Genomic DNA, 18208 nt, shown 5'->3' with positions numbered 1-18208 from the left:
TCGCACGTCTGTCACCCCCTTTATGGAGGATAAAAAATATGAACGCCCGGTACTGACGAGAGCATAAAGCGTTACACTTTGGAAGTCTTTGCCTCTATGACGATTGTAATAAGAACGGTTCTATCATCAATATCAATGTAACTATAAAACTTTACTACATTTGTTCTCCCTTGGCGACGCCCTTGATTAATACTATCGGTATAAAAGAGAGAAAAATAAACTAAATGAAAAACGTAAAACGTGGGTGTTTTATAAAACATCCTACGTCATATTAAAGCTACAACCTACGTACGTACGTAACGCCTCCGCGGTCTAGTGGTATAGAGCGCGGCTCTTGACTCGGAGGTCGTGGGTTCGATTCCCGCGTTGGAAACATGTTATTTCCAAGTTTGGTTAGGACAATGCAGACTGATCACCTGATCGTCTGACAAGTAAGATGATCCATGCGTCGGATGGGCATGTAAAAAGTCGGTCCTGCGCCTGATCTCTCGCCAGTCGTGTCGGTCGTCCGTCCCACTGGGTTATGAGAGTGAAGGAATAGAGAGTGCTCTTGTGTACTGCGCACACACTTGGGCACTATAAAATTACTCCTGCATACCTGGCCTGGTTTCAATGAAACCGGACACCGTCACCGAAACCGGTGTGGGAGCTATTATTATTATTATTGTTTGTGTAAGGTATTCCTTGCTCACGGGCAATTAAATCCCGGACCTTTGGAAGGCATGCGTGGGGCCGAAGCCAACACGTAGAGGCCCGTTACACAGTTTTAATCTAAATGTTATGTGACACTGGCCGGCGACTCTCCCTGTCCGCACTATGGGAGTACAACCAAGGAGAGCCAGCGGCCAGTGTAGGAATATTACAAGGAATGGATATAAGAAATGATACCGGGCTATGGGGTGAGGTGCTAGTGGACTGGGTAACTGGAACTATGGAATGACTATGGCGTCGGCCGATACAACGTGGAAACATGTATCAGTAAGTTGGCAGACGGTGACTCGCCAACTCTTTGAATGGGCCCCTCAAAATAGTCGCACGCACGGTGCACCGAGGCGGCAACATTGACAGAGTGGCTTGAGGCAGGAGAGGTGTCGCTGGACTTTAAACGCCGATCATTTGAACCCTCAGAGGGTCCCATCACGTCGCCCACTCGCCACTTACGCTTCACATCCTTCCTCCGAGCCGAAGCTCTTGCGACTCCACTCTACCGGCCGGTTAAGGCAAGGCAGAGGTAGGGCCTGATTCTCTGTCAGTGTTTATTATTATTACAACCTACGCATCCTAGGTTTGTAGCTTTCGTACGTGAAGGTTATTCTATTCATATTACGTATAAAACAATCATATTTTAAAGAAAATGCTTCACGTATTGATACAGACGTATTTTGCATTCAGCTACAGCCGTGTTAGCGGCAGAAACCCAACAGAAACCTACCCCAGCTCCGTATGGGGGGAAAGGTATTATGATCGGGGCAAAGTATTGTTATACCGTAACTATATAATCGTTAATAATAATACGGTGTCGGTGGCTCGGTTTCATTGAAACCAGGACAGTTACGCAGGATTTTATAGTGCCCAAGTATGTGCGCAGTACACAAGAGCACTCTCTATTCCTTTTCCTCTCATAACCCAGTGAGACGGAAGACCGACACGACTGGCGAGAGATCAGGCGCAAGACCGACTTTTTACATGCCCATCCAACGCATGGATCATCTTTAACTTGTCACACAATCAGGTGATCAGCCTGCATTGTTCTAACCAAACTTGGAAACAACATGTTTCCAACGCGGGAATCGAAACCACGACCTCCAAGTCAAGAACCACGCTCTTAACCACTGGACCACGAAGGCGTTAAGTACCTAACATTAGCTGTTATGAGTACTGTATAAGTAATTATTATTATACTAAATGCTTGGCAAACTTTAAATAAGCAACTTAAAATTACAGGTAAAACTTGATACAAGTAACTAACTACATAAACTACATAAACTACATAAACAAATAATAATAATTAATTGTCCATCTAAAAACGCCTCTGCTCGAATATACGTAGTATCATTTTGCCCGCAGTTTCTCAAGATGAACTGTAGTTTTCTTTTTAATTTACTTACCGTTTTACATTACCTACTTCGCAAAAATTGACCTGCAGGGCTAAAATGTTCGCTTTGAAGAATCATGATATGAATCATAATATGATTCATTTTTCTAAAATCGCAAAATGCAACTCTGCTTGCAATTCATTTCTGTATTTTTGTACTGATTTGACATTTGTCAGTTTGACAGTTTTGACAATTCATTTGCTGAATTGATTGAGAGGAATTGCTGAATGTGACCATTTTAGCCCCGCTGTGATAAATTCCTATCAAAATTCCTCACGAAGTCGAAGCCGTCCGAGGTCTGGCTTCAATAGAATCCTAGAATTTAAAAGTCAATATAAAGGAACATAAAATGTAGAGTTCATGTATTAATTATTTGTATGCGGGAGGCTGCCTCGCCCACGCGCTTCGAGTGACGTCACGTACGACACCAATTAAAAATACCTTCGGGAATGCTTTTCTGAATATTTATTATACAATTCTTCATATTTGTACAACTTATATTTGGATTTAACATTAGTAAGGCCAAACAAATTATAATTAGTTGACAAACAGCAAAAACTAATTAAAATCTGATTAGTGATTAGCCTAGAACAGGGTTTCTCAAGGTGGGGTACGCGAACCCCTAGTGGTTCGCCATTCCACGGCAGGGGGTTCATTCAGGGAGTCATTATTAGAAATGTCCATAGAGGCAACTCATAGCGGAAATCGTATAACTCACTAACATGAAAATAAAGAAGTCAGTCTTCTACTTCCTCATTTAGAGTTATAGAACTACTACAGTTATATACAATATTTAATCATGTCCAAATCATATAAAAATTGGACATGCTGTGCATCTGTGAATCCAGGAATTTTTGCACTTTTACCTAGATACGTGATCCTCAGTTCAATGCCCAAAGCAGCCTGAGGTTGTATAACTCACTAACATGAAAATAAAGAAGTCAGTCTTCTACTTCCTCATTTAGAGTTATAGAACTACTACAGTTATATACAATATTTAATCATGTCCAAATCATATAAAAATTGGACATGCTGTGCATCTGTGAATCCAGGAATTTTTGCACTTTTACCTAGATACGTGATCCTCAGTTCAATGCCCAAAGCAGCCTGAGACTCGTCATCGTCAAAGTCTAACTCTTCTAATAAGTGTAAAATCCTTTCTGGACTGTTAGTTACTGACATTCTTCTTCAAAACGTAAAAAATAAGGCAAATAAATATTTTAATACTGATAAAAGTTAGTCACGAAAATACTACACCGACTATGACGTCGGTCATATTGACCCGTTTTTATTTGGTGCGCCTGTATCTTGCTTCACACGAGGCGTAGCTCTAGCTGTTACAGCTAGGTGGGTGTAACCTTACACCAAGGTAAGCAAGATACAGGCGCACCAAATAAAAACGGGTCAATATGACCGACGTCATAGTCCACTGGACCGATCGGGCCGTCAAATTTCATTTGACATACAGGTAGATGATATGACGTAGGCATCCGCTAAGAAAGGATTTTAGTCAATTCTACCTACAAGGGGTTAAAATAGGGGATGAAAGTTTGTATGTAATAACACTGCTTAACGCAAAGCCGCGGGCAAAAGCTGGTATACATATAAGTAGAATATACAATGCAGATAGAAATTGCTTTTTCTACCTCTTGAATCGTTAGATAGATCACAAAAAACTAGAAGATAGTTAACCTATTAATTAACAGACAGTAACGACACACTAACAAAACTGGAAAACATAAAACTCCTCCAATTGCCAATTAATTTAATACAGTTTATTTATAACGATGTTAAGCCCCAATTTCACCAACGTCTGTTAGTGTTAACAGCTTGTTAAAATGTCATGTCTTCTCTTTCATTCATAAGAAAAACGAAAGAGGTTACGTGATACTAATTCGAGTGTTAACTTTAACAGTCGTTGGTGAAATTGGGGCTAAGTGCAGCCTTGGTTCTGACGTTGAGTAACGGCGACTCAAATGTTGATAATAATCTAACAGGTATAACAACACCTTTCAGGGATAAGCGAAAGGGCTTTTTGTTAAAACATTTCCATTTCTGTCTGACTTTTTGCCGCGCACTGTAAAACTCTGGAACGAACTGTCACCACTCACCAGCAGTATTTCCGAACCTATACGATCTGCAAACCTTCAAGAGGAGAGCGTATTCCAGCGTTGCCAGATTTTTTTTGTGCCAAGTCGGGACTTTGGAACTGTTTGAGTGAAAAAGCGGGAAAGGAACCCCCCCCCCCCCCCCCCTGGCCCAAAACCTGGGTACGCCCATGATTACGAGTGTCGCTAGATCATTTTCCGTTTTAGGGATCCATTTGTGAAATATGAAGTTTCAAAGCGGAAAAAATCGTTGGAGTCCCCCCTTCTACCAGCAAAACGGTTGCCTCTGCAAATGTGAAAAAATTCACAGGAGTAGGAAATATGCTGAATTTAAAAGGAAAATTACCACGGCTTAGAAGACGTAACTGAGATGATGTTGTTGGTAGCATTGGTTAATAGTGTAAAACACGTTATAAATGTACAATCATTGACCATACAAAAATTATCAAAAACTAGCGCTACTGCGGAACTCTATATTGCGCGTGGCCCGACATGCACTTGGCCGGTTTTTACTATCTCATGTGGCTTGTAAACTAATAAACCAACTTTTTGACAGTTTTGAAAAAATGCCCTCATAAAAATCAAAAATTTTTAAGCTATGATGTTCATCTATATAGATGTAGAAAGTAGTGTAGAGTCTGATCTGTTGAAATAATGGAGACTTGGGAAGTTGGGACGGCTGTGAGGTCACGGAATGGGTCAAGCGGAAGACCGGCGTTGGATACCTGCTAGGTGTGCCAACACTGCCGAGCTTGGTCCAATTTGCGGCTGATTTATTTAGGAATTTTATTGTCATTATTTTGTTGTAATATTATCATAATTTAAGTTATTTTTATTGTATCTTATTGTAAGTAAGTAATAGCTGCAAATAAATAATTATTCTATTCTATTCTATTCTGATCTGACGATTTTTGCAAAACATGACCAATGACTGTTTACTACACCTCTTACATATTTACACAAAGGTGCGAATAATCGATAACCTCCTTTCTGAAGTCGGTTAACAAGGGAGAAGGGGGGTTTATCGTTTTCCAATCTTTATCTATTAAAGTGTTCTCTTGAACGTGAACTGAATGCGCACATGACACCTGACCTTTAGTATATGTACACTGTACAGTCGTAAACATTAAACGTAAGATTAATCCCACCAAAACATAAAATGTAAAAGGAGCGAAGCAAAATATTCAAGCCAAGCCTTCAACTTATTTTGTAATTTAAATCAACATTCAGTAAATGTATCAATAGGTTTCTTTATTTTATAAATATTATAGTGGCTTGGCAATGATCACTAGAGATATAATCAGTGACTAATTGCATTTATTGGGTACCATCGTTACATACTAAAACAATTTACGCTTGCCGTCTGTGTAAGTATGAAATCCTCCAAATATGCAGTTTTATATTTGTTTCTCTTGTGCTCATTGCCTAGCCACTATAATAATTATAAAATAAAGAAATCTACTGATACATTTACTGAATGTTGATTTAAATTACAAAATAAGTTGAAGGCTTGGCTTGAATGTGATCTGAAAACTTTTTACGACAGAAGTATTAAAGCTATGCAATATTTTGCTTGGCTCCTTTTACATTTTAGGTTTTGGTGGGATTTCATTTCTTTTTTGATGGTTTTTTTTTTCGGGACCGGGACACGGGACCCTATTATTAATAAGTCTTCGCTGTCTGTCCGTCGGCCATCCGTATGTCACCAGGCTGGATCTTGAGAACCGCAATAGCTAGATAGTTGCAATTTTCACAAATTATGTATTTCTAATGTCGTTATAAAAGCTAATAGTCCAATTAAAATAAAATAAATTATTAATTGGGGGCCTCATACAACAAACACGATTTTTCCCGTTTTTTTTGCTCTTTATCCATAATAGAAACCCATCGATCGTGGAATAACGAGACACAATAGCTTTTCCATTGTTATCGCGGCCGGATGCGGCCGCTTAGGTCTTAATGAATTAAGGTTTTTGAAAATTTCAGAACATACAGCTCAACTGCGTTTTAACTTTAATAATTAATAATAAAAATTAAATACTTATTATTTAAGGGGGGCTCCCATACAAATTTACGGTACGGAACCCTATGTACGCCAGCCCGACTCGCACTTGGCCGTTTCCATAATTTTTCCTTTCATTGTGAATAAAGATCTATCCGGGTACCAAATTTCAAGGTTGTAAGTCTGCTAGAAGTACCTTAGAATTTTGATGATCTGTCAGTCAGTGAGTGACAAAATGTAGTAACTTTGACCATCTGTAACTATTAAACTATTTATCGAAATTTTATGTAATTTGGAGGTTAAGCTAGTTTTAATACTTGCTCCTAGTGACCGAAATTCTAAATCCCTAGCTTTGTTAACGTCGAAGATAAAGGGGGTGTGAAAAAGCCGCGAACCGCTTCGAGAAAAGTATGGTACGGCCGTGCCTTTGCTAAAAAGCTTGGCTGGGGCACTGCCGTGCCCCCAGATAATAGGGATGATGACAAGGTCAAAGATTAGCGAATTTTGTTAATAAAATAAAGAAATCATGGTGTAAAATAAGTGTTCCCAAAATTACAGCTCGATAGCATTTTAATTTTTTTTGTTATGCGCCTTCAAAGTTAGATAATCAAGTCGATTTTTTTTTTTCAATTAAATTTCTTAATATTTGTATACCAATCGATAACTTATGCAATTCGTTTCGTAGCACTTTGTATGGAGCGTTTTGGGCAGGTCTATTTTATGAGATGTTTGAATTGTCATATCTTGATGAATTTTTAAGCTATCAGAGTCATTCTTTCAGCGATGTTTCTATTTTTAAGGGTCTTTCAATTACCAATAAGAAAAAAAAATAGTCATCAAGCCTATTGCAAGTTAGTCCTCCAATATCTATATTCTATACTTAATATTATAAATTCAAAAGTGTGTCTGTCTGTCTGGTACCTCTTCACGACGAAACCGCTGAACCATTTTACTGGATGTAGACTGCGTTGCGAAAAAATTCGTTTGTCTTGCGGGAACTGCCCCCTTAGACAAAGTATCTTTCGTTAAAAATGATGACAAAATTCGTTATCAAAATGTATGCGGTTTGACATAAGTCATCGCTAAATGACATTTCGGTTGCGAAGACTAATGTCAAATCACATACATTTTGATAACGAATTTCGTCATCGTTTTTAACGAAAGAGACTTTGGCTACGGCCTCTGTTCATTTTTCCGGGATAAAAGTATCCTTCGGGCTTCGTGCTTTCCCGGGACTCAAAGTATCTTCAATTTACAATTACCAAATTTCGGCAAAATCGGTTCAGCGGTTTGGGCGGTATGTCTTTATAATTTTAGTATGAATGTTGTATTAAAGTTTTTGTATAAACCGTGCACATACAATCTCAAATACACTAACTTAGCTTAAAACACAAGTTTGTAGTGTGTTCGTAGTGTACAAATATTAAAATCTTGAAGTTAAGCCCGTCACAGACTTAAGCTATAATATATATTAATATATTTATAGCTAGACCTATTTTCTATACTAAATCCACATGCCACAGAAATATATATTATAGCTGAGTGTGTAGTCACGCGAAATTAGTATAGAAAATATATATTAATATGCCGAGCTATAAATATATTATTATATATTATAGCTAAGTCTGTGACGGGCTTTATGAAGTTTCAAAACTTTTTGACATATTGTGTATGACCTGTTAACTCTCAAGCGTAAAGCGGGGAATTGACTACCGGGCCGCCCGCTACGGGCCGCCTGTCACGGGCAGGTCTGTCGCATGTCTACTCGTCAATTCCTAGGTACGGGCACAGACATGCCCATTGGCCCGTGCCCGCAGCCTGGGAAAAACGGGGAAACGTAGGTGAATGAAATTTTGCACAGTTATAGTTTACATGGTGAAGGAGTGCATCGAGCTAATATTATTTTGAAATTATGCTTTTATCATGCATTTTTTTAACAAATAAAACATTACACACACTACAACACACACACTAGGAAAAATGACAGATTTTTGAGTGACAAGCCTATACATACGAATTATACTCTTTTATTTATGGTTGAAGTCTGTTGACAACAAGGTGACAAATTGAAATTGGATTAGTTTTTTTTATTGAATCTTAGCTACTATTAGACAATGCTTACACGGCCAGTCTGAGATCAACTGAGTCCCAGAGACAAGAGTAGACCTAATGTCGTTGACACTAAGGTCGAATTTCGACCATTGGGCGATCTCTAGTTATTATAATTATATCGAAATTACTAAGATATGTTTAACCATAGATTACTAAAAAGTTGGTTAGACAATTTTTGCGTGTACACTACAGCTGATGACTGTACATAAATAACGTATTTTCTAAAGTTGTATGTTTGGATGTTATCGCGATCATTAGCATTCATGTCGGTGGTGACTTCCCGGCGGCAGTTTGTACACAGTAACACAACTACTTGGGTGTTTACAAGGGGTAAATAAATTGAAAACAAGGGGATAATTTGCAGAAAACGAGGGACTAATTATTAGCAAATTAGGGGCGAAGATATAAAAGTTTTTAATTTTTTTTACCTATTTTATGTTGTCGCTGACAAGTTGTGAGTTCTTTGTGGTTCTTTTTAATTTTTTGGCTGCATGTATGTGAGTTAGAGTAGATATTTTTTATCATAATCAAGATTGGTTACTTTATTTCAATCATAGAACTCATAGACCATCGCATACACATTTTGTGTTTTTTTTTCGTTTTCGTGTTCGTTTTTCAATCTAAGTTTCCTGTCAGTTTTTTTTTGGTTGCCTGTGTGTGTGTGTGTTTTTTTAAATTTTCAATTACATACATTGGTCCATCAGAAATGGGTTATGCATCTTATCTTGTGGGCGAGTGAATGAACCGGATCGATACAGCGCAGTGCGCAGGTCCCTTCAGCTGGCCGACATTACAGTCTACAGTGATAAGTGATATGTTACCAAACCGCTGCCTCTAAACGGTACGTACAACTGTTCCTCAGTTTAGGCATTAATAGCGCTAGCTTTAGTGTTTGTTTAATACCCTAATAGGTGTTAGGTAGTCGGTTACTGAAAATACTTTGACCTCAACTTCCAGTTCTTATGGGAGTGAAATTAAGTGGATGGAATGTGAGTTTGTTTGTCAACTACTTAAGCAATAATAGGGGGACAGTGAAAGCTTATTATATTTAACTATGACGACTTATGTACATAATATTTTTATAGATTCAGTATTAAAAAACCCCAAAGGAAAACGTTAAAATCCCTAATAAAAAAGAAACTCTAAAATGTCAATGTTTCTGCGTAGCTTATTTGTTCAGATATTTTATATATTCCAGGATTATTTATACGTAAAACAACGCACTATTATCAATTAAATGATTAAATACGAGTATAGATAGAGCAGAGTTTGCGTGGGATGAGCAGAAAGGGCAGCCGCCTACGTCATTACTCTGAACTTAGGTATAAATCACCGCAAATACCAAACATAGATATCATTTAAATTAATAATTTATAGTTACTTGAATACTTATTATTTTGCCAACCTTTGTTTCAGTCATAGCAATCGTAGCATCTTAAGAAAGCTACAATTATTTTTATAATAATTAGCAATTTTTTATGTTAAATCTGTTATTGATAATTATAAATTCTCCACATGTTATACAATCTGAGGTAATTGCTGTTATTGCATGCATAAATGATAAAAATACTTTTTAAAACAAAAATACTTGTCATTTACGTTATGTTAAAAATAAAGCTCTACTCGTAATAAGTATAGAGCTTGATTTAAAAATATCAATGAAGTAGCTGTCCCGGTGAGCTTTGTGTCACTTTAAAACCTTCCCTGGACTTCTACGAATATTTTAAGACTACAATCAGCCCAATCCGTTCAGCCGTTTTCGAGTTTTAGCGCGACTAACACATTTGAAAATCCATTTTTATATATAAGAAGATAGCTTTAAAAGCTTATTTATAACGACCTTTTAACGGGAAAGCTTACAGCTTTAAAAGCACTTGTAGATAACCTTATTTACTATCATTTTCTTTAGTAAGTAGTTAATTATAGTATGGCTGAGTGTCGGGCACTTTAGCGATTACGTTACAAAGTAATGGTTACAAAATTGAGTCCTTGAAATAAGGTTTTATATTTCTTTAAGTAATGATTATTTTCGGACAGTATTCTTTCTGAAAATAGTGTTATAATCAGCTTCTTTTACTTAATTACTTTGACTTCAATAGGTTTGTTCTGAATTCGTTGTTCAAAAGAATTCGTGGTTTTTAGCATAAATATTGAGACAGAAGTGAGTGTTGGACAGTCTTTATTAATATTGTCAGTCAATCTACTAATTATACAAAATATATTAAGGTGCTCCCCTCAGGTGCTCCCTCACCGCGAGCGCTCACGTGTAATGTAACATTTTAGATTCGACTTTGAATATTACATTACAATACTAGGTAGTATTGTAATGTAATGCTCAAAGTCGAATCTCCCTGACTGACGAGCATTCGCGTGTAATGTAACATTATAGATTTGACTTTGAGCATTCCATAGCAAGCTGACTTCACTGTCTGTTGATGTTACAAGTTGTATCAAGATATTACACATTGTACTTAACATTACAAGGTGCGCATTGTAATGCTCGGTTTTCTTACTTCACTGATGTAATGCTCGACTCTCTAACGTTACATTACAAGCGAATGCTTCCGGTGAGAGAGTACCTTTAGTAGACTTTTGAAGTAAGGAGTAAACTGCATTTATAATATCAATCTTTAATTTGTGCTATCAAATTAAAATTAACTGTACAATTTTGTTTGCTACAAAATTGGCAACGAGTTTCGAAACCATTGTGCTACGGCCTACGCGCTAGGAAATCAATATTTAAATAATAATAATATAGCATCAAAGTAAAGACCTACTTCGTTTCTCGTTTGGTCAAGTTATGTTAATTCAATGTTAGCTATCTGTCGGCTGGATTTGATATAACGCGACCAAATTACACGTCCTCCATATTCTGACTATGAACTAACTATTCTGATAGTACTTAATTTAGTAAATTTTTAGATTACAAATTAACTGAATTATTCCGTAGATAGAAATTTAAAAATAATAAAAGGAATTCAGGCTGTTTTATAGTTTGTGCAATTTCCAGTTATAACTTAAATTATATATTCTATAGGATGCGTGATATATAATTTAATATTATGTACCTACAGTGTCATACTAAAGTAATATGTGTACATTTTGTATGCGACAACATTTCCACGAAGAATCTCGCAAACCTAATAGGGACACTGAGCGAAGCCCGCGGGGCCGGGATTTAATCATGTTACATTTATTTACATTCGCATCATCATACTAATATTATAAAGGCGAAAGGTTGTGTGTTTGTGAATGTGTATGATTGTTACTACTTAACGCTTAAACGGATAGAGCGATTTGGACTTAGCTGACATTCTGGATTAACACATAATTAACACACTTTTTTTAAACGGGCTTTGGCCCACCACACATTCCCACTACTGCATCTCCTGTGTCGCCAGGATCGACAGCGGATATCCAACCACGAAAACTCTTTGATATGAGTAATGAGAGGGAGCCCGAGGGACATGCTAAAGCTATCTTGGGACCCGCAACGAATTTAATCAGAAGAAGATAGGAGGAGTAGGAAGTATACAGTTTTCTCTCCCCATAAAAAGCGGGAGACAGCACAAAGTTGCAATGACCGAAAGTGAAAGAACTAAAGGGAAAACACCACGGGAATAATTAATGTTAATAATGACTAATAATAAGCTAGATTTTTTTTTCTTTTAAACGTTATAATTTACGTTTCACTTAAAAAAATGTCCTTTAGGGAAATCAATGAAAATTGAAAATATATTGTATTGTATACTGTATTGCACTCCTAGGTCATATTATAACTACACATTGTAACAGATGCTGAAAGTTTTAAATAAAGATTATTATTATTATATTCGCGAAAGATCTAGCTGCACAGTGAATTGCTAGGTAAAGTTAAAGTACAATGTCGACAACTATGGCGAGAAGATTTTGATGAGCGGTCGCTAAGTAAGGGAATATGGTACAAAACAATACAATACAATGGGAGCCTCCTCGTTACCCATGGTTTGATAGATTATCTATGCCTAGAAAAGATATAGTAGCAATGCTAAGATTGCGCTCCGGCCACATTCCATCAAACATTTTTAAATTTATGATGGGTAAGGTTGACTCTCCAAATTGTGCATTATGTGGAACCCCATGTTGATGGAGTGTGGTCGGGGCGAATCCCGACGTAGTAGCCTTGGTGATGGTCTTTTTGGAAATATAGGATTCTGTAATAGTTTTCTAGCCTCACCTAATCCAAGGGAAGCCCGTATCCTACCAGACATATATTTAGATTTCGTTGTAAGTAATATTTAGGTATAGATAGTATATAATATTATGTTGCGGTTGATTTATTTATAAGCTTTATGGGGGTGGCATTGTCGGTCACCGAAAAAACTACTTATATCTTTAGAAAGAGATAAGTATAAGTAATATTGTCTTCAACAAAAAAACATAGTAGCGACTTGGGTGTGATCTAGTAATATTCTCCAAAATGTTATAGTTTATAACGTGTTTATAACTACTTATATGGCGGCGCCGATGACATATTATTTCTAAATTTTAATAATTGTTGGGCTTGACGAAAAATGTATTGCAATTTGCAAGTTGCAACTTATGTCAAAATGAAACTTCCATACTAATGTTTAAATAAATCAAAACTTTCTGATTGCGGCCAGCGTAGTAAAGTGATCTCGTCAGCCCTAGATTTATAAATAGGCCGTACAGGCCGCAGCCTAGGGAGTAGGGGCCGTACTCGCTAGGCGGCGGCGGCAAGCGCGTTCTGATTTCGTGCTTACATTAGGCGGCGGAAATAAAGTGGCCTACACTCATAAACAACATAAATCCAGCACTGGATTTCTTTGTAGAGACTCACATCGTACTTTCCACTACGACCACTTATACGAATTACGAACAAAATTCCTTTTATCCAACTGTGGCATAACGTGTAATGTTGTTCCAGATGTAATGTCCCGTGTATGCGGGCGGCAAGGTCTGTGGGCGCTGGCACTATTGTGCCTGCTGGCGCCCTCACATGCCGATGGTAACATAGGTGAGTGGTCTCAGACTAGTGTCCCGTGTATGCGGGCGGCAGGCTCCGTGGGCGCTGGCACTATTGTGCCTGCTGGCGCCCTCACATGCCGATGGTAACATAGGTGAGTGGTCTCAGACTAGTGTCCCGTGTATGCGGGCGGCAGGGTCAGTGGGCGCTGGCACTATTGTGCCTGCTGGCGCCCTCACATGCCGATGGTAACATAGGTGAGTGGTCTCAGACTAGTGTCCCGTGTATGCGGGCGGCAGGGTCAGTGGGCGCTGGCACTATTGTGCCTGCTGGCGCCCTCACATGCCGATGGTAACATAGGTGAGTGGTCTCAGACTAGTGTCCCGTGTATGCGGGCGGCAGGGTCAGTGGGCGCTGGCACTATTGTGCCTGCTGGCGCCCTCACATGCCGATGGTAACATAGGTGAGTGGTCTCAGACTAGTGTCCCGTGTATGCGGGCGGCAGGGTCAGTGGGCGCTGGCACTATTGTGCCTGCTGGCGCCCTCACATGCCGATGGTAACATAGGTGAGTGGTCTCAGACTAGTGTCCCGTGTATGCGGGCGGCAGGCTCTGTGGGCGCTGGCACTATTGTGCCTGCTGGCGCCCTCACATGCCGATGGTAACATAGGTGAGTGGTCTCAGACTAGTGTCCCGTGTATGCGGGCGGCAGGGTCAGTGGGCGCTGGCACTATTGTGCCTGCTGGCGCCCTCACATGCCGATGGTAACATAGGTGAGTGGTCTCAGACTAGTGTCCCGTGTATGCGGGCGGCAGGGTCTGTGGGCGCTGGCACTATTGTGCCTGCTGGCGCCCTCACATGCCGATGGTAACATAGGTGAGTGGTCTCAGACTAGTGTCCCGTGTATGCGGGCGGCAGGGTCAGTGGGCGCTGGCACTATTGTGCCTGCTGGCGCCCTCACATGCCGATGGTAACATAGGTGAGTGGTCTCAGACTAGTGTCCCGTGTATGCGGGCGGCAGGGTCTGTGGGCGCTGGCACTATTGTGCCTGCTGGCGCCCTCACATGCCGATGGTAACATAGGTGAGTGGTCTCAGACTAGTGTCCCGTGTATGCGGGCGGCAGGGTCAGTGGGCGCTGGCACTATTGTGCCTGCTGGCGCCCTCACATGCCGATGGTAACATAGGTGAGTGGTCTCAGACTAGTGTCCCGTGTATGCGGGCGGCAGGGTCTGTGGGCGCTAGCACTATTGTGCCTGCTGGCGCCCTCACATGCCGATGGTAACATAGGTGAGTGGTCTCAGACTAGTGTCCCGTGTATGCGGGCGGCAGGGTCTGTGGGCGCTGGCACTATTGTGCCTGCTGGCGCCCTCACATGCCGATGGTAACATAGGTGAGTGGTCTCAGACTAGTGTCCCGTGTATGCGGGCGGCAGGCTCTGTGGGCGCTGGCACTATTGTGCCTGCTGGCGCCCTCACATGCCGATGGTAACATAGGTGAGTTCACCTCAGAGTAATGACTAACTGACGCACTCTAGTAACATGAATGATGACTTTTTCTTAACATAATGAAAATGTTTAATTTTTTTAGACTCTTAATTAATGTTGAGAAGTCTTTGAGTGCGATTTTTATAAGGTCGCATATATTTTGTCAGTAAGCACGCGCAGCATTTTAGAATTCGTTTTAAGAAATGATGTGAAACCTCACACATTTGTCAGCACCGAACGCGCCGCATCTCCTGAACTGTGCGGCGCGTACGACGCGTACGGTGCTTAACTGCTAACTATAGTCTATAATTAATGTGCGAACAACTATAGAGTGGTTTCGCACGTACATCCGGTTCGTCCAAACTTTTAACCCGTGGAAATTCGGTTATAGACGTAGAACTATTGCTTTAAGAGGGCGACTAACCCAAAAATTCAAGCATCGTCCTTCTCTCTTCACACTCACGCCCGTTTTGCATATACCAGGTGAAAAAGGACGACGCGGAATCATCGCCAAGTTAGCTTTTTCTTAATAACTCGGTAAATATAAAACATTTTTAAAATCCGCCAGGTAGTCCGGTTAACGAATGACTCAAAGGAGGATATAGAGTGCGTGAGCGGGAACCTAAGCGATTTCTGCTGGAACTTTTCAGGGTGATCAGGGACAAAACATACTAAAAGTCCTGACGTCTAGGAGGTGAACCGGAGGGAGGGGAGGGCGACAAAGGTTTTTTTTTTGGTTTTTTGTCAATAACTAAAAAACTATGTGTTGTAGCAAAAAATATTCTAAGACGACAATAAAGCTTATTAAATTCTCTATAAATTAGATTCTATAGGCTTTTTCCAAATTCTCATCCGTTTTTTAATCAATCGCTCAGGAAAAGTGAAGGACTTTTAGTATCTTTTGTCCTTAACCACCCTGAATAAGTTCCTGCAGAAATTGCTTAGGTTCCCGCTCACGCATTCTACAACTACTTTGTTGACTGAGCTAAGGTCAATGTCTCAATGATAGAATTTTATACAATGTGTTAAAATATTAACTTAGTTTAATGCACGGTTATGGCAACATATGAAAAATTCGTGAAAATTAGATGCATCTTTGTTTTTTCTTTCTATCGAGAAAAATTTAAGATATCGTTTTTTTACTCAGATCAGATTCTTAGAAATATAATGTAGTATCTATGTTTAGAAAATGAAACAATTTGGGGCTTATTTTCAAGTATAAAAATGAATTTTAAAATCGACAATTTTGGGTTAGTCGCCCTCTTAAAGTACAAGTCGTAATTTCAACGTGTATTTTACTGTACTTTCGACATTAGAGTCGGTAAAAACCTTAGAAAAAGGCGAAGAAGCAAACAAATACACCTTATACATTATATCGAAATATAATTTAATATATTGTTTCTCATGTGAAACAAACAGCTTTTTGTAGCTTAGGTTTTTGCAGGGTTTCCATGTTTTATCCTACTTTTACAGGTAGAAAACAGTGCAATGCTATTATAGATTTTCATTGAACAATAGCTGGCAACAGCGGGGCGCTGCACTGGATTAGAATTTAGAAAAGCTTACATGCAGCTATTGGATGCAATACTAATGTACCAATGTAACCTACATAAGAGTTCATTGGAACTCTTGTAATAAAATACATTTCATATCTATGATATTCTATTATAAAAAAACATCATTGTTTCATATTGTTGGTAATCGAGTTGCAAAAGGTTCACTGATTTATTAAGGACTATTTGACGCCCGCTACTCAGTTGCACCAATCTGTCACTCGGGAACCGTACATTTTTCCGGAATAAAAAGTTTTCTAGGTCCTTTCCCGGGACTTGATACTTCAAGTCCCGGGAAAGGACCTAGAAAACTTTTTGCTGAAAAGATTTTGCTGAAATTTGATTTGGAGATACTTCTCCAAATCAAATTTCAGCAAAATCTTTTCAGCAGTTTCGGTGTAAAGAGATAACAGACAGGCACAATTTCGCATTTTAAATATAGATAATATGGATAATGGATGTAATTCAATTAGTACAAGACAAAATAACCCTTTACTTGTAACTTTTTACAAACAATATACAGTGTGTAACAAAAATAAGTGACAATACTTTAGGGTGTGTTACGTGTGTACGTGTTCCTTGTAGAGAGCTCACTGTGAAAGTAGCAGCTCTGAAACACGTTTTTTTTTTCACTTTTGTATGGGCAAGGGCCCGAGTGTCACGAGTTTCCCCATACAAAAGTGAAAAAAAAATTTGGTCTTTCAGTACTGCTACTTTCACAGTGAACTCTCTACAAGGAACACGTACATACCCTAAAGTATTATCACTTGTTTTTGTTACACCTTGTATAATTTCAATTGACAAATGCGCAGTCTGATTTGACTGGTTAAACTACAACCCAAATAACCTGATTGATGATTATAACTGCTTGTGTAGTCAACGCCACATTTGTATCATTTGCGCGATCAGATCTCCGCCGCGATCATCGCGCCGTATCAAGTATGCGTATCATAGTGTGGACGCCTATTAGATCATTCTGCCGATCATGCGCGTATTTGATACGACACGTATCAGATACGCGGTTAATAGCGATCGGGGCGTATCATGATACGCGTATCATTTTGATACGCTTCGATGATACGCGACGGAGATCTGATCGCGCAAATGATACAAATGTGGACGCACCCTTAGCCAGCTTAAAATGTTACACTTGCTTCATTTCTCCTTTATAATGAATAGCGGCTAAAACCCTTGTAACATACACGGAAACTTTCATGCCGACTAGCTAAAAGCCGAGCTAATTGTGAGGGCTCGCATCGTCACACTTTGACTGACTGATGATAAGTGATAATACATCTATATATTATAAATAAAAATTACTATGTTAAAGCACAAATCAATAGGCCTGATAGTTTTCCGTAAAGTGTACCACAAAATGTAAAGGTTGTGGGATATACTAGGGCATACTTGATAGTTGATACTTGCCTCTATGTTAAATGCCGATCGTCTTGATTTGACATAGCCCGTCCAAATTACGATGGTCCGCCATTTTCTCATATGTATCAATTTCTCTGATGCAACAATAAAATTAGTATGTACAACATATAAAGTAATATTCTAGAATCTAGACTCTAGTGTCTAACACTAGTAACTAGGCAGTAGGTACCTAATAAAAAATAACAAGCTTTACAAACGCCATTTCTCTTTGAGTGGCTAGTACTCGTACCCTTGTGATATACCAAAACTTTAATACCAATTAAACTACCGTATAATACCTACGTTCATGTTAAGTGGAGTCATTGGTGGATGAAGTGGGTAACTAATATTTTTCAACATAAGCGCAATTACCCTATCTTTCACTTATAATTTAACTGTAACTTACCTACTTCATCATCTACCTCAGAGGTTCCCAAACTTATTTTGTCTACTGCCCACTTTGAGGACAAA

The 18208-nt window shown here is 39.1% G+C and overlaps 1 protein-coding gene across 7 annotated transcripts in view; it reads left to right on the top strand.

Moving 5' to 3' along the window:
- The first annotated feature begins 8584 nt into the window (after positions 1–8584).
- Positions 8585–18208, top strand: part of LOC121731606 (receptor-type tyrosine-protein phosphatase N2) — a 28237-nt gene continuing 18613 nt past the window's right edge. For 3 of the 7 annotated variants that reach the window (XM_042121122.1, XM_042121121.1, XM_042121115.1), the window contains exons 1-2: positions 8598–8772; positions 13246–13335. In XM_042121122.1, the coding sequence (XP_041977056.1) occupies positions 8754–8772; positions 13246–13335 (109 nt within the window). In that variant the 5' untranslated portion in view covers positions 8598–8753. Of the gene's footprint in view, positions 8773–9022; positions 9160–9285; positions 9308–13245; positions 13336–18208 lie in introns of those variants that run through there. The other 4 variants (XM_042121117.1, XM_042121118.1, XM_042121119.1 and 1 more) reach the window with 4 other exon arrangements.

Source organism: Aricia agestis, chromosome 11 (genome assembly GCF_905147365.1).
Source record: "Aricia agestis chromosome 11, ilAriAges1.1, whole genome shotgun sequence".
NCBI lineage: Eukaryota > Metazoa > Arthropoda > Insecta > Lepidoptera > Lycaenidae > Aricia > Aricia agestis.
The sequence above is the reverse complement of the archived record's forward strand: the minus strand, read 5'-3'. Positions and strand labels throughout refer to the sequence as shown.